At 39.3% G+C, this 26,501-nt stretch overlaps 2 protein-coding genes across 2 annotated transcripts in view; both read left to right on the top strand.

Annotated features, from left to right (window-relative positions):
- Positions 1–7,667, top strand: part of LOC146000020 (myrosinase 1-like) — a 56,087-nt gene extending 48,420 nt beyond the window's left edge. Inside the window, exons 5-11 of the mRNA XM_083137326.1 lie at positions 310–493; positions 1,294–1,388; positions 3,943–4,090; positions 4,732–4,880; positions 6,357–6,491; positions 6,642–6,748; positions 7,518–7,667. Of these exons, the coding sequence (XP_082993452.1) occupies positions 310–493; positions 1,294–1,388; positions 3,943–4,090; positions 4,732–4,880; positions 6,357–6,491; positions 6,642–6,748; positions 7,518–7,644 (945 nt within the window). The 3' untranslated portion in view covers positions 7,645–7,667. The remainder of the gene's footprint in view (positions 1–309; positions 494–1,293; positions 1,389–3,942; positions 4,091–4,731; positions 4,881–6,356; positions 6,492–6,641; positions 6,749–7,517) is intronic.
- A 10,571-nt stretch (positions 7,668–18,238) lies between these two features.
- LOC146000554 (myrosinase 1-like) overlaps positions 18,239–26,501 on the top strand; it is a 54,405-nt gene continuing 46,142 nt past the window's right edge. Inside the window, exon 1 of the mRNA XM_083138300.1 lies at positions 18,239–18,389. Coding sequence (XP_082994426.1) covers positions 18,239–18,389 — 151 coding nt within the window. The remainder of the gene's footprint in view (positions 18,390–26,501) is intronic.

The raw sequence follows: 26,501 nt of genomic DNA, 5'->3' as shown, positions 1-26,501 counted from the left end.
TTGCTTCTGATAATGCAAAAATTATAAATAATTATACAATCCCCTGCATGCATCTTGAAATTACAACAGTTAATCTTATGAAAATATTAACTTTTTGATGAGTGCATTTATCCGAATTTGAAGGCATTTGTTATTCACAATATTACCACTGAATTCCTGTTATATACATCTCTCTTTAAAATTTCTGGTGCCTATTATCGTGAATTTTAGTGCCCTTTCCTGGCTTGTTTGGGTTGTTTTTGGTTTCTAGAAATTGGGGCTCTAACTATAACTTACACTTATTTACTTCTTAAAATGTTCTCCCTGTAGGTGAAATTCTGGCTAACGTTCAATGAACCACAGACACAGTGTATTTTGGGATATGATCAAGGAGGAAATGCACCAGGAATTAATGCACATGGCATTGGTGAATATCTATGTGCCCACACAACACTCCTTTCACATGCTAAAGCCTACCATATTTACGATGAAGAATTTCGAGCTTCACAGCAAGGTAAGTAATGTAATTAGCAATTGAAGACATTACTTCATGTTACTTCATATAGAACTACAATGAAATATGTTTTTCATGCATGAAGTGAATTTTTGGACCTTTGCATTACATTTTTTAATGATTACTTATTTAGTTTTCTTTTTCAAATTCCAGTTTGAGATGAAGCGATTCACTACAACTTATTTTACTTCAGTTTTAGGTTACTAATCATCAAAGTTGAGAAGAGTGTGCTTATGTACCACATCCTGTCTGTCTGTCCATCCAACTATATTTCCATACCAGAACATACTACAGCTATAAAGACAAAATTTAATGATTTGAAAAGCATACCAAATAGTAGCAAAATGCATAATAAATTATCTTGACAAGACAAAGTCCCTGTCTTTGAGAGACAACAATAATTTTCAAGTTTGTTAAGGACAGGGTGATAAAATTTAGTGAATCTTTAAGACTCAGTAAATTTTAATTTAATGCATTCGTAAATTAACACAACTTTTCTCTCCATCTATCTACAGGAGTCAAAAATCAAAGTCAACAAACAGTAAAGTACCTTTACATTGCAATATCTATGAAACAATTTGAGCTATAAATATGAAGTATGATAAAATGGATTTTTTTCAGAATACCAGCTTGATGGGTTATTTGCATTCTCGATTAGCTCTTTCCTTGAACTATTCTAAAGAACAATAAAAACTGATAAGTACCTAATTAATTCATTGTTTTCTACCCAATGGAAGGTTTTTCACTACAAACTGCAGTTTTTCTTGCATATTATGTTCACAAGAACATACTCATTTCAGGTCAGGTTGGCATCACACTGAATACTGGCTGGTATGAACCAAAAACAAATTCCACAGAGGATCTGCAGGCAGCAGAAAATGCTGTTCAGTTTCAGGTAATGGCTTATTTTGCTCTTTAACAAGCATTGCAAACTACACAGGTTATTTACTAAATTTAATCAGTGTCCTCACTCCTTCTTCATCCATAATATGATACAGCAAAAGTGGCAAAGAGCATATAATATTGACAGATGTAAGATATTCCTTTACTTTTGACAACAACATTATTTTTCACAATTACCTTAACCTAGGATCATCACAATTTCACCTGCTACATATTTGGATCCATGACTCTTCTTATGTTGTTCCTTGAGCACTCCCTTCCCCAGATGAAACAACAGGATAAAAATTTGGAAGTTCAGAATTCATCATCACGTACATTGTAGAGAGACCAGTCCATCGCTGAAATCCGAGGAGATGGTCACCTCATACATCCTGTAAACAATGCGTAACAAATCCACAGCAGGTAAAATTATTTTCAAGCATGGTCATGACTACTGTTTGTTTCAGGTAGCCCTTTTGTGGGCGTCTTCTATTGATGATAATGAAATGGAACCTTGAGATGTGTCAAGCGATAATTGAGACTGCAGAGGTGTCAGAGTACCAGATGACCTGACCGTTATGGACACGACTGTTCAGTGGATGCAATGTTCATTCAAACAAGAGGTGGAGAGAGTCGATATATGACATTACTCTCACCAGACAATATCCTAATTTTATATTTCATGGCATGGTAATAACTAGCGAACAGAACCTTATGTGCTAAAAAACTCAGAAATATTTATTTTCTTTGTGTCATAAATGTTGAAAATATGTGATAAAAACAGGAAAATATGTGACAAAAATAAAAAAAAAAAACTTTTGGTAACAAAAACAAAATATTACATGCATTTTAAACACCTGAAGTCAGTTTCTAAATGCTCCTCTTAGCGAGCTATTTTTTGGAAGAGTTGTAGTCGATCACCATAGTTTTTATTCTTCCAAATTCTCCATTGTAAATTTGTGACGATTATCTCTAAAAAGCATCTTATATTGTGAGAAAGATTGCTCTATGTCACTAGAAACAATTCTTGCATATTTGAAGCACGAAATGTCACTAAAGCTTCCAAAGCTTCCTCTTCCTCTACTTCACCTTCCAAAACACGTGCAATTTGGCACAGGGTTTGAAAACCTTGGTTTTTCCCAAAAAAAAAAATCTGTACATTTAGACATTAGCACTCACTTGTGCGTTAGATTCAGTGAGTTCTTTCAGTTTCGTTTCTACTATACAGACTTCACCCACAGAAGCTGCCTAAATGTTCACAGACGATTCAAACTTTCGTATGGAATTAAAGAGAAAGGACAGGTTTGTTGAGATGTATGTGAATTCAACTTTTAAGGAGGGATCCTTCAACAGTTCTTGCAGAATTTCTATAGATGATGCATCTTCTTTGTCGAGATAATTTACAACAGATACAAATTTATCAAAGTTCTGGGCATAATGTACAGCTGCATCCAACCAAGTGCCCCATCGCGTAACTACAGGTGTAAGGGTAAGGGGAATCTCAGGACATTTTTGTTTAAAAATGTCTATTCTTCTAGGTGACTTGATAGCCGTGGTTGTATAAGGGGGGAACCCCCGAAAGTTTCGTAAATCAGGGTTCTTTAATTTGAACAGTGGAATATCTGCGGACACAAAAGCTCTGCACAAGTCCATTGAAAAAGCAGACAATTTTGATGGTTCTCCAGAAGGAGATTGAATATGTTGCTCGATAAGTGCCTGTTTGCCGCTCGAATGCGAAGAAGCAACAACATGCTTGTTGCTATCTAAATGCTGCATAATTTGCGAACATTGGTCAGCTGCGATAGATTTACCACACGGTTGGCAAAATAATATTTTCTCCCAATAGGATCATAGGCGAGGCATCAGAAGTCTGCCAGCGAGCGTGCTCAAAGACAAAACAAACCTAGCACTCTCTCGATATGAAAGAGGTGCGAAGAATAAACATTTTTCTTGGAGGATTTCGAGGTAGCTGAACTCAATAAGCGATTTTATGTATTTAAAATGAAAATTCGCAAAATATGTATTTACATACTGAAAACTGGAAAATATTTGTTTTTATGTAAAATATAATTTGATGTGTTGACATATAAGGCTATGATCAGAATTTTGGCAAAAACGAGGGTCTCTATCTTATCGCAGAAAAAACATTTATTTACCTAAAGTTCCGTTCCCTAGTAATAACAGTGTAGGAAGCCATATTTTAATCTATATTGACGATGTGAGAAAGTTTGTAAATGTACTCTCTATTTTATGCATGCACTTCATTTAATTAAATAAAGACATACATATATATTGGATTGATTATATTGGATTGAGTTAGTGTTTTAAGTTCACTTTATGCACAGTAAGGCAATTGGGACTGGACCTACAGTTTAAAGTGGGATTCGAACCACTATGTGCCTCCACAGGGTATCGAACCTGGGACCCCTTGATTACAAGGCGACGATGCTACCACTGCACCATCGGGGAGACCATAAAGACATACAGTATTTCAATACAACTATGACCATACACACACAATATAAAATTTTGCCCCCAAACTGATATTTGTATTTATTTTTTTTCAGTTTGGCTGGTATGCGCATCCAATCTATTCAGAAGACGGGGATTATCCCTCAGTAATGAGAGAGCTCATAGACCAATATAGTGCAGAAGAGGGAAGGAATCGATCAAGGCTTCCAACATTCACACCTGAGCAAATAGAATCCATTAAAGGTAAACAGGAATATAAGGGATTGACCAATATTAAAGTTTTGAGCCAACATTGATAAAGTACCAGTATAAAATTACTACCTCTCTTACACTGAGGTGTATCTTAATAATTTATTCCTCTTACCGGCTCTCTGTAGGCATGCAATATCTAAGGATTATGGGTTCTTTTATAGCCATTTTTATTTTTGTCAACCTCTCAATGTATATGCTCAGGGGCATTGCACATTGTCATTGTTGGTACTTCACTTCTCAGGCCAGAGTTCAAGTGGGCTTCCTTCAAATAGATTCAGGTAACCTTTTCAGCACTTCCAAATAACACTGTAGATTCACTATTTGTCCTTGTGCAATAAATTCACAGTGAATCAAAGAAACACGCAAGCATAGTCTTGATGTGTGAGTAAGACTGAGTGCTTTTTTCAGCTGGCTTCATGACCAATGTGTAGCAATTAGGTCAGTGATTCATGTTTATCAGTAGAGTTGCCAGGTGCCAAATTTTCAAAGCCTATATTTGAGGAAGTTCATCATCAAGAAACATTGTAAAAAATGGCATGAGCATAAAACAGACAAATTTGACAGTATCTGGAAACTTTTCGCCAGCAGTTGTTATAACATAATAATCAACCCATTCTATGTTTATGTACCAGGAACCCATGATTTCCTTGGTCTCAACCATTACACAACAAACTATGCCGAAGCAGGAATAGCAGGACCAAATCCATCTTGGGAAAGAGATCAGACGAACATCCAGAGTTTTGATGATTCTTGGCCAGAATCTGCATCTTCCTGGCTTAGGGTGAGCAGCATTTCCATTTTTATCAGATCCATTATTAGAGCCAGAATTTTTATGTACAATAACAAATACGAAATATGGTAATCGATATTTGTAATGAAATATGAACTTTGCAAAGCATGTTTATTGCAAATTTTCACTCAAATTCTAATTTTTGATGAAAATATATGCATTCATCCAACTCTGAATAAATACAAGGAAGTGAAAATTATAGTTTACAAATATTAAGCATTTTGAACAAAGATATGACATTTTATTTCTCATCCTTATGGAAGCTAGAACAGGGGAATGTTACACAACCTTTATAATGCAATGTGATCAAGCAGAACCTGTGTTGTTCTTGTTTTAACAGTCTGAAGATACTAAAAATCTCATGAACCATTGAAGATAGGAACTCTCTGGGAGCTTTCACAGTATAACTTGTTTCTGCAAAAAAATCTCATAGAGCAGGAGAAACTGACAGCAGAAGGAAGCTCTAAGGAAGCATGGAATCAATACTCATTTATTTGCATTGTGCACAATGTGCAGTGTGGCTGTAGCAATTTTTAGGTCTTAAGAGCCAATGTAAATATAATTCATGTTGTTTTACTTGTAGACAAATTGATTTTGTTACATATGGTGGAGTTAATGAGGGGGCAGGGGGGATAGGAATTTCCCTCCAAATAGAGCCAGGTGTATCTGCAATAGAGGTAAATTTTCAACCCTGACAGGTATAATTATATCCCCCTATAAATAAATCACATTTGTAACAAATATTTCCAAAATGTAAACTTGGTCATGAAGCAAGAATCATTTTGATCAAGAGTACAATTGCTGAAAACGCATAAATGTATTCCAAATCTCATGATATGTACCCAATTAACAATCAAGAGATTCTCAACAATATATAAAGTATATGTAATTATTGGCTAAATATGGAGTAATATGTTAATAATTTTTATATGGAAGGAGTTTTAAAGATGGAAAAATCTATATCATTTTAAGACTTCTCATTTCATCATATTCACATTAAATACTTATACAAAAGGAAGATAAGAAAATGTTAATTTATTTTGAATATTGGCTCTATAAATTTGTAATGAGGAGATACTAATAAACATGTTGCAACATGCAGTAAGAATTAGTAACGTGGATGATGTGAAAGATAAGTATTTGTGTAAAGATAGGAATGAGACTTGTGTGATTTTCAATATTGTAAGATTTTGTTACAGTTATTGTTAATAATATTATGTATTTATCTCCTCTCAAAATGAGAGTAAGGTTGATATCTTGCGATAATGAAGGCCACAAAATATCAGCCTTTCTTTACTGTGTTTCCTAAACGTTTAATATCTCCTACTTTATATATTTTAGTTTATCCGCCCTTCTGGCTCTTTTCCTCATTGTATTACTGTGTGTGTGTATTTCCTTGTTTTCACCTGAATCGAGCAGTAACTGCATTTTCTTTAAAGAGAATTTGCTAAAGCATTTTTCTTTCAGATTGTTCCTTGGGGATTCCGTAAGATCCTGAACTGGGTCAAGACCGAGTACAACAACCCACCTGTTTATGTGACTGAGAATGGAGTTTCTGATAGAGGAGAGCTCAATGACACCAGAAGAGTTGACTACTACAGAGTAAGTTCTTTAGTCCTTTTTACCTAAATTAAAATCAGGATCACCAGATAAAATGATAAGTCATCATGATCATGTGCTGATGCTCATACAACTCATTATCTTTGTTCTATTCATTAAACATGTTGTGAATATTGTAACTTGCCTTTACAGAGTTATATTAATGAGATGTTGAAGGCAGTCAAGTTGGATGGCTGCAATGTCCTAGGATATACAGCATGGAGTGCCATTGACAATTTTGAATGGTTGAGAGGATACACGTAAGTTTAATCTTTTTTTTCTTTTTTACTTTTTCTGTGTCTTGCATTGTTTGGTTACTTTTCCCACTTCTCTATTGAATTGAGAGGTTGAGCAAGTAAAAATCCATGGTTTTTTAAATTAATACTATTGCCAGATTTAAAGTAAGTAAGTTTATTAAAAATATTTTTGTCATTAAAAGCAATATAATACAATACAGCTATTTCTGTAAGAGACATAAAATTTAAACTTTGTTACTGAAAACAAATATTAGTACATATGATTTGATAATGGCAATGTGAAATACAAGGTGCCCAGTAATAACTAATTCCGTAGTATGCACAATTTGGTTTTGAAAATTTTGAGCATGTGGGTGTATGTATAGTGGGATGCACAAGTATGGATTGGTAAATTGTCCATAACTATTTTCATGAATTTTTCCCTTGCATCTTACATGTTTTTAAGGACTGGATTTTTATGTATGCTTGTGCAGAGGTTCTCAGTACCTTAATAAACATTTTGTTTCAACTCTTGAAGCTATCATCATTGCATGAAACAAAGCTGATAACCATGGTAATGGACAATTTGCTTGGTAATACTTATGCATCACACTGTATGTATCGGCATCACTGGTGGGAAAAGGGGACTCCTTATTGTCCAAAAATAACTTATCAGCAAATCAACAGCATTACTTTTTGAAGTAACTTACCCAACTCTCAGTGTGCTTGTTTGTGTGTGTGTATAAAACTTAAAATTGAATCATAACTTGAAATTTTATTTTCAATTTTCCAGGGAAAAGTTTGGGCTATATTTTGTGGACTACAATGACCCTGCAAGGCCAAGAACTGCTAAGGAATCATCTCGCTTGTACAAACAAATCATCGCTGACAATGGATTCCCAGAGCCCACATCAAAATAGATATGAAGGTTAAATATTGTAAACTGTAATGTATTTCATTAAAAGCATTGATTAAGATGTTTTTGTTGTTCTTCTTATTTGAGATACCGCTTGTTAAAACAAAAAGAAAAAGAAAAATGAGTTAATGCAATAAGAAAGACTATTGTTTCATTTACTATGCATTTCATGAATTATTTTTTTAAAATTTATTTATTGAACGATTGTAAATGGAAGTATAAAATAACAGTAATATATGTTTGCTTACCTCTTCCTTAGAACAAACATGTGTACTAAACAATTTAAATCTAATATTGGTGCATAAATTAGCTCTAAGTATCACCCAGCCTCTAATCACTGGGTGGAGCCAGCTATAGAATGTAAAGGTGGCTGCAGTGTGATGCTCATTATATTCTTTCCTCTTTGGCTGATACCATGACTCTAATGACCTTCAACTGCAACTTCATGAACTGTGCGAAATGGAGCCAGATGTTAATTGACACAGCCAAACAAAATCGTGAATTTACCACTGGGCTGGATTGCTTACAAACAAATGGCTGATGTTTAGGTATTTAGAATCAACATTGAATAGTGGAAATATAATAAAAGACAAAATTTAAAGTTCAGCTGGATGTTAGGCTGGAGACAGCAAATAAATTTTCAAAATATTTTATTCTTTCTAAAAACTGGACAACCTTAGCCTTCTGTAAAAAATAACGTAGGAGAGACTTACCACCAAGTGAAAATATATTAGGACAAAATATTAATCTTTGCAATCTCCTGTCCTGAATGAGGGTCAAAATATCCCAGACAAATTTACACACTGTCCAAAATCTTGTTGATACTCCTACATGGTTTCATGATGGGCTAAAAATATACTTGAACAAGGTTACATGGTTTAATGGTGAAAGGGGGTTAAAATATCCTAAATAAGTTTATCGTCTGTACAAAAGCTTATTATTTTGTGGTTTTGTGGCGAAAGCAGGCAACGATATCTTAGGACAAGTTTACCCTCTGTACCAAAGATGATTATTTGGTGGGAGGGGATAAAAATATTCTTGGACAAGTTTATTCCCTGCACAGAAGCTCATTATTATGTGGTTTTGTGGAATGAAGGAATGTATTACAATTATGGGTGTATCCATGGGGAAAGATTCCCTTTTCTAAAATCATTACTTGAAATTTGAATCACAACTTGTTAAAAAGGGCAAGACCAGACACTAAAATACTTCCTTAGAGACAGTGTAAAAGACTCTCGTTTCTCAAAAACCCTAAAAAAAGTTTTTAAACCCTGGCAAATGACAATATGTTGTGGAGGTGAAAAGTTTGTCTGGGGGCATTAAATTATGCATATTTGATAAGAACCGGTGTGGTTTGGCATATATACTGCACAGGAGCAGTGAATTCTAATGTATTGTATCCACTTCGAGAATGAATTATAAACAATGTCTTTACCTTTCCACAATTTTTCGCTACACAATAAGCAATATTGTACTTGTTGCCAAAACACGGCAAATTCTTTTGCTAGAGAAACCATGAATGAACCGCCGTGGTGCAGTTTGTCAGTTGAACCTCCACCAGACACCCCCTACCATAGTGAAAGCATTGAGAGGCAGGCAGAAAGCTCGGTGGGTATAGAGAAAATACTAGGGCTGATCCGATACCGATGTATCGGTATCGTCCAATACCGGCGGTATCAGCATTGATGAGTATTAGTTGATTTTATTTTACCGATACCATCTGATATCAAAGATTTTTAGTGGCTAGAAAAGCGGGAAAAGGTAATAGCTCGTCTCAACATTTGTTCTTTTTAAAAGTTCGTTCACCCTTCCTTGGGACTGATTGGGAGACCAGCACAGGAAGTTCCATGGAATCTCCTAGAAACACTGGATAAAATCCCACCCTCCTGGGAAGCAGATGACAAGATCAAAGGCATGGGTAAGTGAAAGTTGAACCAAAACGTGACCATGAGGACATGGAAGTGCTTAGTTAATGCTGTAGGAAATAAACCATTCATTGCCAATTCTTGCTTGAAGCTCATGGTGGTATGATAGATGGATGTTTCTAAATCACCCACCGGGCTAATGCCAGATCAGGTAGTCAGGGAGTTCTTGGAAAAGAGGGATGAAGTTCACTGTGAAAGTAGCTTTGTTTTATCTACGTTCAAGTGGGGAAGAGGAATCAGAAATTTATTCTTGTCCTCTTGCTTCTGTGTCAGTGTTTTGTGTGACTGGTGGTATCGGCCAATGAGGGTTATTTATTTCTTCCGAGATTAGATAGGGAACATACGACTTTGAGTGACAGTATTAAGGAAGGTTAGTTTTTGAAGTCCACTTTATGAACAGATAGGCTAATCGGGCTTTTTCTTGTGGGGGTACATTAAGGAAACCAGCTGAGAAATTGGATCACTACTGCTGTAGCATCCGTGATGATGGACATGCTTGCCCGAGTTTGGAATGAATTTAAGTACCGGTGTGATGATGTGCCGCTGGTGGAGGACATATTGAACATCTTTAGATATTCGCAAGTAAGTGTCAAACCTTTCGGAGTTGTACTACAACCTTAGTGACAATGAAGTTCGACCAGTCACAAATATAGGAGTGCGTTGTGAAAGAAGGAGAACACATGCATATGCTGAACATATTTTATTCAGCAGGCTACATGGAACAAAGGAAAACATAAATTTCCACTGCAATGCAGCAATGTATGGTGTCCACACAAAGTAAAACATTTTCGTCCATCTACACGTGACATTGAAGTTCGACCACTGTTAGAGGGGATCCTGTTTACCATGGTGTGACGCAGCCCCGTCGGCGAATAACTGTGGCAATACGTCGGGGCATGCTGCGGACGAGTCGTTCAAGGTATTCCACATCGATGCGGTGCCATTCCTCCTGCAGGCAGGCGATAAGAACAGCCACTGTCGTGGGTCCCCTCTGTTGCACACGTCGCTTAAGAACACGCCACACATTCTCAATGGGCGAGAGGTAGGGACTCGATGGTGGCCATGGCAGACTTCGCACGTGATGGCGAGTCAACCATTCTCTTGTCAGCCACGCTGTATGAGGCCTGGCATTGTCGTGTTGAAAGATGAGACGCCGCCTGTGGAACAGGTGCCTTCGCACTGTGGGAAGATGCCGCTCCAGTATGCGTGTATAGGCGTGTGCATTCACAATGCCCTCACAGACGTGTAGTGGGCCAACCCCAGATGCCGTCATGCATCCCCATACCATCACTGACGCAGGTTTCTGTACCCGACGTGCATAACATTTTGCTTCATTCTGTTCCTCCTTCCGACAAATGACTGTTTTCCGTATTTTCCCGTACACAACATTGAAAATGGATTCGTCCATCCACAAAACCCTGTTCCACTGCCGAAATGTCCATCCCCGGTACATTCGTGCCCACCGTAGTCAATTGCCTTTGTTCAACATGGAAAGGAAGGGTTTACGTTTCGCCTTGTACACTCGGTAACTGCATCGCTGTAGGTAACGGCGAATGGTTCTGGTTGACACTTCAATGTGAAAGCGTTCTCGAGTCCACAGTCGTAATTCGGCCACAGAAACATGATTGTTTGTCTGGATATAGCGCCTGAATATCCGTAGGTCACGCACGCTCAGCAGGCGTTTTCGACCGGGGGCCTTACCTGGCTCTGTAGTACCCGTATTTTGGTGGTGTTTGATAATGCAGTGGACGGTTGACTTGGGTAAGTTCAGTTGGCGCCCTATTTCCCGTTCACTGAGTCCATCCCGTTGCAACTCCACCACTCTTCTCCTCACGGTGTTGTCAATAGGTTTGCCCCTGGCCATGGTGATGATGCACTGTGGTTCCTCGATGCACAGCATGCGCTTATATACGGCGGACTCCCTTATCGTGTCCATGACGTCATGCTTCCGTCGAATGCTCCACTATCTGGAATTTCCGTATGGGTCTGGTGCCTGGTCGAAGTTCAATGTCACGCGTATTGTTCCCCGTTTTCGTTCTTTACGTGACCTTGGGTGCAACATGCTGGGATCACGATTCTTGCCTGCTCACACGCCTCCTCTTACACACATGCGTCACTTCTGCGGGTCACCCATTCCACCGCCTATGCCTCTGTGCATTTAATCACGTATTCCTTTCTGGTCGAACTTCATTGTCACCAAGGTTGTACTTCTATTTTTTTCAAATATGCCTGTTTGAAACACGAATATTATTATTGAATCATTATTATTATGCCTAATGTTTTTGAAGACTCAAATGTTATTTTATTGCCACGTTTAATGTTGAGAATATTTTCAATTTTTTTTTAAAATCAACTTTATCATCAGATAGGTCAATCGAAACTGGACCTACAGTTTAAATTTGGATCTGAACAACGGTGCGATGTGCCTCAAAATGGGATCGAACCCGATACCCTTTGAGAGAATTGCTCTATCTCCCTGATTGCCCATCCAAACAATTTCAATAAATAAATATTTACGGTCTAGAATAATGCGCATGTTTAATAAATCAGTGTAGACCTAATCTATAGATCGACCAGAAGGAAAAAAACCTTGGGACGGAAAGTCCCCGCGCAGCTTTCCCTTCTTCCCTCCACCTCGGGCCATAAGGAAGCATGGTCAACTCTCCCCCTCCCCTTCTCGCGGGAGTACGGTGCACAGGAGTCGCGGGTCTGCGCAGGTTGTTTTGTTCGTGGTTCCACTATAGTTTTTACTCGCCCGGTTTTTTCTTTTACACAATAATAGCCATTTATTCCAGCCCTGGCTGGGTACCTATTGTTGTGAAACAATACTCTAATCTTTAAAACATGAAAGTCAGCATGGTTCCTTTTTACAGTACGATAATTGTTTATAGGTATAAAGCAGCGCCAGTGTAGGTTAGAAATGGGAGGTGGGCTACCCGACTGAAGTTCGCCCCTCCCAACTGTAACTTCTGGATCCGCAACTGTCCGCACTATACCACATTTTGAGCTGATTGGTGTACAGTTGCTACTTCTAATCCTACGAACATTTTCAAACCACAATATTACCCTTATTTGTTCTCTATATCGAACAACGAGGAAAAGAGAAAAGCAAAACCCTTTGAAGTACACACAAACCGTAAATTAACATTTCCCTGGCAATATAAACAGGTCCGTAGCTAGAGGGGGGCAGGTGGGGCAACTTCCCCCCTGTGAAATATACAGAACACAATCCTACCTGGTATTCTCACTAATCTTTACAATTGTATCATGTCTTACTGTAGCTACTTAACAAAGACACTTATTGATTTTGTGATTTAATGAGGTGTGTGGGATTCCTAATAATGTCGTACTAGAATTGGGGGGGGGGGGTCCCTTCCTGATTCAGACTTTGGGAAATTATTTCATAATTTTCAGTATCTAGAACAGTTATGACATTTTGAGAAGTCGTATATTAAAGGTGCCTAATGTGTTTGGATGTTTTTCTTGGATGTGTCGCTATGAAGTTTGTACTACTTAATTTTTTGTTTCCAAAGTCTACCATTTGGTAATAGTGATTCATGCAGTAGAGATAGGGAATGGATATTTAATTTCTGTTACTTAGCTTTGCTTTTCTGCCACTTCTAGCTAATCGCGACAATGACTGATGACGTGAAATTGATGAAGAGGCACTCACAAACAGTGTCGCAACCACAGGAGGCAGGGGGCATTGTCCCCCCACCCCAAACCTTGAACGGAAGTCCATTTTAGGGGGGGGGGCAAACATTTAAGTAAAAAACGACTAGCAGAATCTAAGAATAGTAGGACAAATGGATACTCAAGATGGAATTAGTTTTTTCTTCCAGACGGGCAAGGGAACTTGCAGGAGGGGATACAGAGGGTCAATTGCCCCCGTTGGTATCAAATTTTCCTGTTCGCTTTGCTCGCAATGTCTACTATTGTTATAGTCCACTTCAGAGCCATAGCTATGGGGACAAAACGGTCTAAATGAAATAAAAAATGTGTTAATGAAAGTGCCATGGTGCCCTGTGAAATTATTTGCACCCTAATAAGTCAATATGTTTTCAGTTTGAAAAATTTGGATCTAAAAATTTTCTTGCTCTCATCGATCCCAATATGATTGTTTTCTAGGTATAATGCATTCTAAATTACCTGAGAGAGAAGTAAGACCAAATATGTAGCTACTTCAGACTGTTGCTGCTATAAAGTTTTGTTTCAAATGCACGAATAATTCTTTTGAGGAAAAGGAGACAAAATTTGTATTATTTTTACTGTCGATTTGTTATGAGGCGGTAAAAAAAGGTAAAGTGTTCCCCTGTGCATAGCACCACGCCATGAAGGCGTATAGGGGGTGTGGGGGTAAAACCCCACACTTTCTTGATCCGGTCGTGAGTGGGGGTGATGTGATCAGCATCACGCCCCTGACCGCCTTTACCCCCCAGGGTTTCCCCCAGGTACCCATGTTATTCGACGCTGGGTGGGCGCCGGGGCCGCTTCCACCGTTAGAAAAGTTCCCGGATTTGAACCGGCCGGGGATCGAACCCGGGACCTTGGGCATGGTAGTCAGACTGAGCCACCGCGGCCTATGAGGCGGATGAATTGATTATGTAATGTATGTAATGTATTCTCATAAATAATATATATATTAAAGAAACTTTGAATGCATACACAATTAGCGTTAACATGTTGCATACTTATGTATTTTCTTATTTTACGTCGTACCATGTTGCATAAATAAAATATATGTTGTACATGAAAGTAATACATGTCATATGTACAAATAGAATTATGTTCATCACGCATTTTGTGTCTTTCAAAAATACAGTTGTGTGCTTGTTTTCCAGTATTGAATGTGTTGGAAAAATATTTTCAAATCATTTGTTCCATCACAAATGCTTTAGCACCGACTTGTAACCCCTTCTTGCGCGATTTTTAATAACGTCTTTGATGCTACTATTATTACTACCACTACCACCACTGTATTAAAATTATTATTATTTGCATGTTTGTCCTGGTACTGGCCCCCCTCCAGACAAAAATTCTTGGTTGCGCCCACTAGCGTACATAGGATTTTCTTTCTGGAGGGGCTGGAATTGTATAGGTGGATGCTTTCAGTGATGCAAACTTATAGGGGTCCGTGGGAACATATTTCACCTAAGAATTTGTCGTGTTATTATTATTATATTTGTTATTGTTATATATTTTCGTATTAAAATCAATAAATAATATTTTTAAAATAGCGAGTATGGTGTGTATTAATATACGCATTATGTATGTACAGTATGTATGTATGTATTATGTATCACATAATACATGGAAGGGAGAATTTGAGATTTTTTAAACGTATAAGAACCCAATGTTTTTCCAAATTTGGCATCCCTGACTGCTTTCTAGTGGGCCACTCTCAAAAATGTCACCTGGGGATAATTTTATACGGCTTGAATTTACCACTCTGGTTTTTCCAGAGTTTATGGTGCTTTTTCTTGAAAATGTCGATTTCTCAAAATTTATGAGGGGCTGTAGCGTACGCCACTGGTTACGCCTATGCTCACAAAGAATACTCATGCCAAGGCTCGAAACTGGGACCCTTGGCCTCGTAGTGTGTTATGTAACCATCCCACCCTAGAGGTTGGCTGGTGAAAGATGTAGGATAGCTTAGTTGTTCAAATTAGTATCAAACATGATGAAAATGTGATAGTGTTTCACATTTATTATTTTTGTAGTTGGATTCTCATTAGATTCCTTTGTGCGTAAAAATCTTGCATGCTGGAAACTAGAGGGAAACATTATGAAGCACGATTTGTAAAAAGCTCCCTTAATCAGCTCTGCAGAGAAACTCAAAGCTGTGTAACGAGTGCACTCACGGTCCCCGAAATGACATGTCAGTCATACCCCGGCACGGGGCCAAACGTCGTTATGTGTACGGGAGACCGGTCGTGACTCTTACGGTCCAGGTTTTCAGGTTCGATACTGAGACGGTCGTTTATTGTCGTACTAGTGCGAGGCGGAGATAAATACCTTGAAATGTTACACTGTTTTGTTTACCTTTGATATGTAGATTCGAACAATCATAACTCACTAATACCATAATATCAGATACCTGAAATACATCAAATAACAACACTGACGAATGGTAAAAAGTGAATATATATTGTAACAACAAAAAATATTGCAATCAACAACTGTTTACATAGCCTCCTCAAACGCTCACTCATTCACTCTATCTCTCTTTCACACATCTGAGGTATTTTTACATTTGAAGTATAGATACAAATCATGGATCTCATTAACATATCATTCCTTTTTAGTTTTAAACCTTTATGAGAATTTAGGATATTTGTCTGCCAGCTCCTGTGCTCTTTTAAATTAATTTATGTGCCAGTCCTCGGAAAGCGGTTAATTAAGACAATGGGGTCTGCGTGGTTAAATCTTTCGTTCGAAGGAACGTATGCATCCAGTCGTAAGCACGACATTTAACAAGTTTCTCGGATGGGGGAAATACACATAAGCCTCTCTCGTCCAATGAGAACAACTATTCCATTACATAGTGATGAAAAACTTAATCGGCTCCAGCTGCCGGAATACACAAATCAATCGTCGGCGCGAGCAAAAATTACATTAATAACCACTATGCAACAAATAATACTACTTCACGCGCACGACCTTGCAATATAAAATTACGCTTTCCACAATTAAAAAGGACTCATCAGTCAAGTATTGACAAATTAAATGGCGCGACGGGGCGGTTTGTTACAAAAAAAATGGAGCACACTTTGACAATTTACACTAAATATTAAAGTAATGAAATGGAGCTTCTAACTATGAATGCAGACAATTAAATTAGAACATCTGAACATGTAATTACCCTTCTTTTATATAACAATATCAAAAATTTATCAGACACTGAAGTTAGGTTCGGGGTTCCTGAGTCACTTTGCAAATAAGTGAGACTTAGGCGTTAATAGTACGGTGTTGATACTAACAAGGCACGTTTACATGGACATAGACCATCTGAAGAATACTCTACCGGACTCTGCTTCATTGCGTGGTCATTCATCTCTCCTGGACGCGGGACTTGCACACGGTTCCTTTGTGGCGAAATTGTTCTTCGCGGTTGATCGCGACGAAGGATAATTGCGACGATATGGTGTACTTGCACCTCCTTAGCACTTCGGGCGTTCCTCTTGTCACTAGCGTCGGGTGTACGTGGTCACGCGCCGGTCCGGAATCTCTCTAGTGTCGTAGTGTCGGGCATCAATTGAACGTCGATCTGGAATCATCTCTCTCTGGTAACGGGCTTCGATTGGACGTCGATCTGCAGTCGTCCTTCTCTCTCTCTCTCTCTCTCTCTCTCTCTCTCTCTCTCTCTCTGGTAACGGGCTTCGGTTGGAACGTCGATCTGGAAACGTCCTTCGGGCTTTGGGCAGTGTTTGGCTTTGGTGTCGTTTTTGGCGTTGGCTGGCTGGCTTCATCGGAAGATAGTGATGCATCGTTGCGGGGCCAGGGAAGTCGACGAACTCCCTTCTCTATCTCCTTTAGCCGCCCATTATTATGTAGTCCACGCTTGGCAAAAACAAGTCACCGCGTAATACTTCACCAAAATAATGCGCACACTGGTAACTCTCTATCTGCAATTCGCTCACGGTACGTACGAAAACGAAGTCCACGGACACAAAACAATAATCACGCGAGAGTGTAGCGCGCAGATGCTCTCTCTATGAAATCCGGGTAAAAACTGTGTCTGGAATCGTAGTACTCTTGTTTTTATATCACTTTCGAATTCGTCCGTTAAGAAGCAAGCTAAGGTGGCTTGGCTTCGGTTTCCGAGGAGATGGAAATTACCTCTGTCCATTGTCTTGAAACGCGGTCACCAGCGCGTCCTCGATCCTTGCAGGCTTGGGCCCCAGCTGATTTTCCTGATCATCCGTGAAAAATGGGTTCGCCCACCCGCTGTGACTTCTAGCACGGTCCCGACACACATAATCCTTCCTTTCCTCCGTGTTGGTGCGGCTGTCACTCAGGAAAAACCCGTCTCCCAACTCCCGTCGTCTGGCTCGGGTACAAATTTATCCACAAAATAAAATCAAACCTCACACTTTTATATTTGAACATACCATGAATCAATAAACAAAAATAATTTATATCTAACTGTTTTCACATGTCACTAGATACCGTGACAGCTGTTGGTACATATTAATCGTCTATTAATATTATCGACCTGTAAATATCCCGACTAGACTTCATCTTTGTATTCTTTGGCAGCCCGGAAAGGTCATTATCGAAATACTGTTATTTGATGTTGCTCGAACTTTTTTGTTCGTTGGAGTTTCAAGATATCGCCCCTTTCCTGTTACTTATAGCTTTTGGGGGAGGGGGGCAAGTGCACCCTGCTATATCTGCCAATGCGACACAATATATTAAAAATTGACTCCCTCTGGGATTGACTTTGCCTCCCCCCCTACTAAGAATTCCTGGCTACGGGCCTGAATATAAAATATAATAATTACACTGTAACAGCTGTAACGATAGGTTCACTGAGTGAGGCTCGAATATAACATCTGTTTTCTTTCTTCTGATGATTAGCGCTATTTCATGAAGAAGATGTTGCTGGGGTATGAAAAAACTATAAAAACGCCTCTGCATCGTGTTGTTAGTTCGTCTTAGGACGTTTGTAAAATGTTGTTGGTGAATGTGGTTGGGCTGTTCTTCCTGGCACAGCTCATTGTGTGTCAGGATGACGAGTTCTACTACGACACGTTTCCAGAAGGTTTCATGTTTGGAGCCGCCACATCTTCTTATCAGGTAGAGGGAGCTTGGGATGAAGATGGTAAGTTACCTTCAGTGGCATATTCTAAAAATTTGACCTGGCTAACAGCAACAGCTCTTATTATTGTATACCAGAGGCGTGGCGTGCATGTAACGGCTGTTACCATGGACGTCCGCAGGATTTTTTCCAAGGGAGGGGCAAGCAAGGCATTTTTTCCAGGGGGGGCAAAGGACACATATTTCCCTCCAAAATAGTGATGCCCCTCAAAAAACACTGTTTCAGTCTGAAATTATCATGTTTCTTCAACGAATTTATAATAATTAACTTAAATTACTGTGATTGAAATGAAATTATGTGTAAATTATATAAGTTTTAGGTACACATTCATTTTCCAGGGAGGGCCGTGGCCCCCTTGCCCCCCCTTCCGGACGCCCATGCCTGTTACCGCAGGTAACAACAAAATATAAAGAATTGAAGAACCTGTCTTAAAATATTATTACATACATAAACTGGTAGTATTGTCGTAAAGTAAATATTGTAGACTGACATTTTTTCTGACACCGGCAAAAGCGAAGAGGAGGACTGATCCGGTACCCTCCTCAGGCAACATGAGGAGAGGGCCCTGAGCCCACGCAAGGAAGAGTTCGCGTTGCGGCAAAGACTGACGGCGGGAGGAGGAGGCGGGTTATTGCCATGCCTGTTTAGCCGCAACAGTTGCCTGTGATCCTTACCGGATACGATCAGTGTTGCCATATTCAATTTACAGAAAAGAGCTAAGTCGCCTAATCGGGTCTATCTTACTCTGAAGGTGTCCACTCACACTGGGGAAAAGCAAACTACGAAGTGATATTTTGTATTTACACTAAATATAAGCAATTACGAAAGTCCTCTTTGTCCTTCTTCGACATCATGGGCGAGAAGGAGAGTAGAGGGATGAGGATGGTCAAGGGGTCCGCTGTCCTAAAAATGCCAACCTAAAATTCTATATTTCACACATATAATATTATTTCGGTTACAGGAATTTGTGATAATTGTTGAAAGGGCCGATTGAGATTGACGTACGTTGTCGCAAGAATGCGATAATTTCGGATTGGAGCAATGTTTTTGAGGTAGCAGCACAGTTTTTGGGTGAAAACATTACTTAGAAGCATAATTTCCCGATTGTTATCTTAGCATGCTCTGAAGTGTCAGGTGTCGCAGGTTCGAATCCTCAGCAAGAAATGGTTATTTCAATGTTTGTTGTTATTCTTTTACTTACATAATTATAAAAATTAATTATTACATACACAAAATAATAATAATTTTTTTTCAATAATTCACCATGCACCCTCATAGTCACGATTACGATTATCCTATAAAGCGAAAGCTCTAAAGGTAGCAAGGAACGTAAAATATACGAAATAGTAGTGGTGTCAGAAATGAGATTGCTGTGGATTTAGCGAAACATGGGAGTGGGAGTAGTTAGGAAACAGATGAAGACTAAATCTACTCTACATACGTCTTATTTGAAACGAAAAGTTCCGCGATTTGGGCAAATCTGGATTCAAAAGAACTAAGATGGCAACAGTCGTAGAACTGGACTTCTTGCAGTGTAAGGTTCCGAAGGAAATATTGTCTATCGGATAGGCGCCGATGCTGAGAGGGGAGGGGGCAAGGAGGGTGCTTCACATGTTACAAAAGTAAACAACTGTTGGTGGGAGGAACTGTGCAGTGCGAGTTTTGTGAGTGGTGTCTTTCGTCCTTTTGTTGTTTTCGGGCATTGTCAATTAATTAACAAGCGGCGTTAATTACTTCGATGTTTCTGTAACTATCAAATTACGTATTTCTTTATTAGGCTACTGTTTATTGGGAGCGAATTTACAATACCGGAAGTATCTTCAATTGCTTTCAAATTCGGCATACTCACTAATTTTGGCCTCGTAATCATGAATCTGCAAATATTCCGGTATTGTAAATTCATTCCGTTTATTGTGTCAACAACCAATGTTTGCGATTTCACTTCAGTGCTTATCCCAACAGTAGACCTAGTGCCCCGGTTCTAAGCCCTCATTTGGGGCTCGAATCATCATGTGGGGCTCGTCGTAGCCTTTTATGATGTATATTTTGAGGACAGAGTTGGCAACACTGTGGGCCCTTACTGTAGCCTTTTATGAGGGGGGTCCATTGCCCTCTGTTTACGTCTGGCAAAATTGCCGTAGATTTTCTGACAGTGTTGTCAACCTACTGGGTTTTTCACTGTAAATTTTCATTAAAGGGCCTGAGGGGCCCATGTACCCTTTATGTTTGGCAACACTGTTGGGGGCCTAGTGTTGGCGACCTGTGGGCCCTTACTGTAGCCTTTTATGAGGGGGGTTTATTGTTTTTTTTTTATATTTGGCAACTCTATTGGATGTTTTTTTTTTAGGCTTGGGTTTTGCCAACTTATTCGAAGAAAATTCCACTATATGATCTTTCACTGGCTAAGCTAACCTACAAATAGGAATTGGCAGCACTGACGAGGCTCGAATTATCATTTGAGGCTCGAATTATCATTTGAGGCTCGAATCATCATTTGAGGCTCGAAATCATCATTTGATGCTCGTCGGTATTGCCAACCCACTTCACAAAAATTCCACTATATGATCTTTCACAGGCTAAGCTAACCTACAAATAGGAGTTGGCAGCACTGACTTATAAACCCACTGGGTCCTCTTGGCATGTTTTTTCATGATGTGTTGCTAGGCTATTGGGCATCTTGGCGTATACAATGTATATATTTTGAGGGGGGGGGTTATGGCTTTTTATGCTGTACGAATACTGGGAGCTTGACAGTGACAACCAACAGAGTAGGTAAACCTACATCCAGGAACTGGCAACACTAGTTTCTGACAGTGAATTTGAAATAAAATATTAAACAAAATACATGAGTAAGCACTGTGGGTATTTTTTTTTAAAAAGAAGAAACGGACAAATAGTACCAGTGTTGTGCCCCCAACTCCAACTGGGCAACTGGGGGAAATAATTGTACAACAATTTGTACCTAATTATACAATACTTGTACCTAATTGTACAACATACATATACACAGACATAAAAGAGAGAGCCTTCTCGCAACTTACTTTATGTACAATTTATATGATTTTACAACTGTGAAAAAAATAAATGTGTTCCGTATGCACACATCTATTCTTATTTTTCGAAGTTGAATGAAAGCACATGTTTTTACGTTCTCGTAATACTAACCTTGCTCCACTGATTTTAAATTGCTTCCATCCGCTTTTTTTTTCTGTGTTATTTTCGTATGCACGCAACATTCGCTTTCAATAGTATAATGAAACACAGAAGGAATGTTAGTATAACAGGCTCTGAGTTTACAATTTATTAAATTAAACAATAATTTATGTAAGAATATACTTGTACTTACCGAACACAAAATAATAAAAGCACATGTGAATGTTTGCGTGTGTTCATGTTATATGACGACTGAGTAAAAAAATAATGTTGACCCCCCGAAAGATAAAGTTCCTAGTTCGACATCAGATGCATGCAAATTTTATGTTTTGCTCTCCAAAATCTTGATTTTATGTTTGTGCTATTTGTCATACAGCAGAGGAGGAGGAGAAAGAGGGGGAGAGGAGAAGAGGGGAGAGAGAGAGAGGAGGTACTATCAGCGCCATCTATTAGCAAACAATAGAAATAAAAAGTAGGTCAAACTTTTTCAACACCCAAACATTTTGAATGTCTTCGCTTAGTAATACGATCTAGCTAAAGACGTTTAAAAGAGTACTCTTAGTCGACGAAGCTAATTGCTAGGGCCCTTATATTACTAAAATATTCTTTAATTTGCATATTTCTCATACCGCCATATGTTGTTCTAGTTGACTTCTTCCAAGAAAAATGCTAATTAGCGAGAGTTAATTAAGCAAGGCAAGTAAAAGAAGCAAAATAGAACAACATATGTGCCGGCGTGAGAATATGTAAAAAATCGATTCAGAGGTGGATCGAATTAAAATTGGGGGATATTTTGCATTTTTTCCCTATAATGTACAAAACATTTACCGTACATAATTCTTTCCATTTACAACAGTATAAAATAAGAGGAATGTGTGACAATATCCATATTAACCCATCCGCATACCATTTAAATGACAATTTTTTTGCCATGAAATACCATTTAAATTTGGCTATCTCCCGTGAAGGTTGCACAGCAAGACAAGATGTCAAATATTGTGAAAACTATTCAAGCAATTTTATATATTGAAGTGGAAGTACAGTAATAAGTTTGCACATATGCAGTTTACTTGAAAGATAATTAGAAACTCACCTAATAAATTTGATCACACACACCTTTGCATTCTATTTCCATTCCTCAACTTTTTATATTTTTCCTGCCACAGCCACCTCTTCCTCACTTTCACTACATTCTTCAGTTTCACTAACACAAAATGAACCCCCGTGTTCACCTCCACTTCCAAAATCCACATTTTCCTCTTCATCGCTATCGAAAAGCAACTTTTCAATCGCAGAATCTTCTACAACATTCTTATGCAACATGTTTGCAAGACGTAACAAATGAAGGTTAGTTTACATGAGAAATTACTGAACAAAACACACTTGAAATGGTATGAAAAACTTAGCAGCCCAAACATACACGTCATAGATTTGAAAGCTCATACAACCTCTGCCATCTATTGAATGAAAAAGAAACTACGTGATGAAAATCGGGAACCCGTCAATTCGACGAGTAGGTAAGCGGATGGGTTAATTAGGAAGGTATGTTGTATGCTAGGTTAGCTAATTGTGTCTTCTACAGCTTCACTGTATAGAGGGAAGATGGAAAAAAGAGAGCTCTACAGAAACTGACGCTCTTAACAATATTGTACGCCCGTGAAAATTACATATAAATAAGACTTAAGCGTATTATCTGCTTTCATGTCAGATTTTGCCAACCTGTGAGCTGTAGTGTTTAGGTGACAAGCGACCTGCTCAAATATGATACTGTTGACAATATTGTACGTCCGTGAAAATTATATATAAATAAGACTTAAGCGTATTATCTGCTTTCATGTGAGATTTTGCCAACCTGTGAGCTGTAGTGTTTAGGTGACAAGCGACCTGCTCAAATATGATACTGTTGACAATATTGTACGCCCGTGAAAATTACATATAAATAAGACTTAAGCGTATTATCTGCTTTCATGTGAAATTTTACCAACCTGTGAGCTGTAGTGTTTAGGTGACAAGCGACCTGCTCAAATATGATACTGTTGACAATATTGTACGCCCGTGAAAATTATATATAAATAAGACTTAAGCGTATTATCTGCTTTCATGTGAAATTTTACCAACCTGTGAGCTGTAGTGTTTAGGTGACAAGCGACCTGCTCAAATATGATACTGTTGACAATATTGTACGCCCGTGAAAATTACATATAAATAAGACTTAAGCGTATTATCTGCTTTCATGTGAAATTTTACCAACCTGTGAGCTGTAGTGTTTAGGTGACAAGCGACCTGCTCAAATATGATACTGTTGACAATATTGTACGCCCGTGAAAATTATATATAAATAAGACTTAAGCGTATTATCTGCTTTCATGTGAAATTTTACCAACCTGTGAGCTGTAGTGTTTAGGTGACAAGCGACCTGCTCAAATATGATACTGTTGACAATATTGTACGCCCGTGAAAATTATATATAAATAAGACTTAAGCATATTATCTGCTTTCATGTCAGATTTTGCCAACCTGTGAGCTGTAGTGTTTAGGTGACAAGCGACCTGCTCAAATATGATACTGTTGACAATATTGTACGCCCGTGAAAATTATATATAAATAAGACTTAAGCGTATTATCTGCTTTCATGTCAGATTTTGCCAACCTGTGAGCTGTAGTGTTTAGGTGACAAGCGACCTGCTCAAATATGATACTGTTGACAATATTGTACGCCCGTGAAAATTACATATAAATAAGACTTAAGCGTATTATCTGGTTTCATGTGAAATTTTACCAACCTGTGAGCTGTAGTGTTTAGGTGACAAGCGACCTGCTCAAATATGATACTGTTGACAATATTGTACGTATATTGTATTGTATAGGAGACTAGAAGCATATAATTTGGCGAAAAAAAAAACCCAAGTAAGGTCATAGAGAATAGTTAAAAAAAAAGTGAACAATTATATTTTGCATTGCACAGCATTGGATATTAAATAACATACCCCCAAAAAATCTCTGCATTATGCGTTCTGTAAAAAATTGCCCTACGTGCCAAACTGCTGTGTCAAGTAAACATTTTCAAAGGCACTGTCGTACTTGTGTGCCGGGAAAACAAATATGTGCGACCAAACTGTGCTCTAAGTATGGAAAAAATATTTCTATTGCCAACTTCAAGCGACACCAGCTTACTTGCAAGAGCACTGGAACATCTCTACCGCAACCTTCCAAGCGAAAGGTAGAAGTAACCTCCCTCGATGCATCGCCACCTGCCAAACACGTCAAGCTGGCGAAGAAAGCAGACCGATTTGCGTTTGAGCATTTATTAGAAGACTTTAACATAACATCAGACAGCTTCTGCGATGTGCGTAGTTTGCTGGAGAGCGAGCGAGCTAAGATAATATCCATCCTCAACGATGCATTGGCTACACACTCCACTAAATTCTATGCTGTGCTATGCTGCAAGTATAAGAAACCGTCTGATGAAATATATAAATTCTTCCATGCCACAAAAGCAAAAACACTGCATCAGGCAGATGTCACTGACCTCGACAGCATCTACGACAAGTTTGTCGAGGAGCTTGTGGCAAAGCACGAGGAGCATCAGGCTGAAGGCTCGGGCGGTTCGCTGTGTGGCGACCCCCACAAACTTCGTCTGAAACTTAACAAATTCCTGCCACTGGCAGGGTCTAGCTATATTGCCCTGCCACCCGAGGTTGAAGCAAGAAAAGCTGTTCTCAATATTCAGAACAAAGACACCAAATGCTTTCTCTGGTCGGTGCTGGCAGCATTGCACCCTGTTCACTGGAAAAACCACTCGTACCGTGTTGCACACTACAAGCAGTATGAGTCGGAACTGGAGGATGCAATGGCCGAGATTGCCTACCCTGTAGAAGTCTCGCATATTCGCAAGTTTGAGGTTCGTGCTCGTGACTTGTTGGGCCTACAATTAGCCATCAATGTTTACGGTCTCACCGAGAACAAAAATGAGGTCCACCCCATCCGGGTGAGCAACGTGAGCAACAACAACGAGGTACGAGAAATCAACCTCCTGCTCATCAAGGACGAGACACAACACCACTACACCCTCATTCGCTCGCTCTCTCGGCTTGTTTCGACCCAACGGAGCAGTGATAGTCACCACGTCGAGGTGTGTCGCAGGTGCTTGTCTACATTTCATAATCGAGAACAGCAGGATTACCGGCGCATCAGAGGTCCCAACATTGCTGCTGAGAAGCTAGCTCGCCACATGTTCTACTGTGGTACCAACAAGCCTGCACGAACTATCCTGCCCGAACCTGGTGCAGTAGAGTGTTTTCGCATGCACAGTGCTATGGTGAAGCATCCTGCCTATATTGTAGCAGACTTCGAGGCCTTTCTTCAACCTCTGTCTAACTGCCATCCCAACCCCGAAACATCCTCTACTATTCCTTTCCAAATCCACGAGGCCTCGAGTTACTCCTATGTTGTGGTGTGGCGAGACCAACATATTGCCTCCGAGCCCTATGTGTATCGCGGTCCCGACCCGGTCAAACACTTCCTGGTGAGAATGCAACAGGAAGGCATCAAGATAGGGAAGGTGCTGTTGGCCCCCAAGCCCATGCTGCCTCTGTCTCCGGAAGACAAGCATCAGCACGAAATGGCTCTAAATTGTCCTGTTTGCAACTCAGTCTTCAATGATGATAACAAAAAGGTCCACCACCATGACCATTATGGGACCGGAAGCTACATTGGCCCGTGGTGCAACAGGTGTAACTTGAGAGCCAGGGACCCGCGCTTCATACCGGTCTTTTTTCACAATGGCTCGGGATATGATTTCCATCACTTGGTCACACATCTAGGGTACGACAATGCAAGAATCAATGCCCTGGCACAAAACGAGGAGCGTTATATTAGCGTCAGCAAGTGGGTGCCGATCCCCGACTCAAAAAGCAGGAGCATCGAGCTTCGGTTCCTCGACTCTCTGAGGTTCCTCCAGGC

The sequence above is a fragment of the Lepisma saccharinum genome, chromosome 16, assembly GCF_977018435.1.
Source record: "Lepisma saccharinum chromosome 16, izLepSacc3.1, whole genome shotgun sequence".
Classification (NCBI taxonomy): domain Eukaryota; kingdom Metazoa; phylum Arthropoda; class Insecta; order Zygentoma; family Lepismatidae; genus Lepisma; species Lepisma saccharinum.
This window is presented reverse-complemented; position numbering and strand designations above follow the sequence as displayed.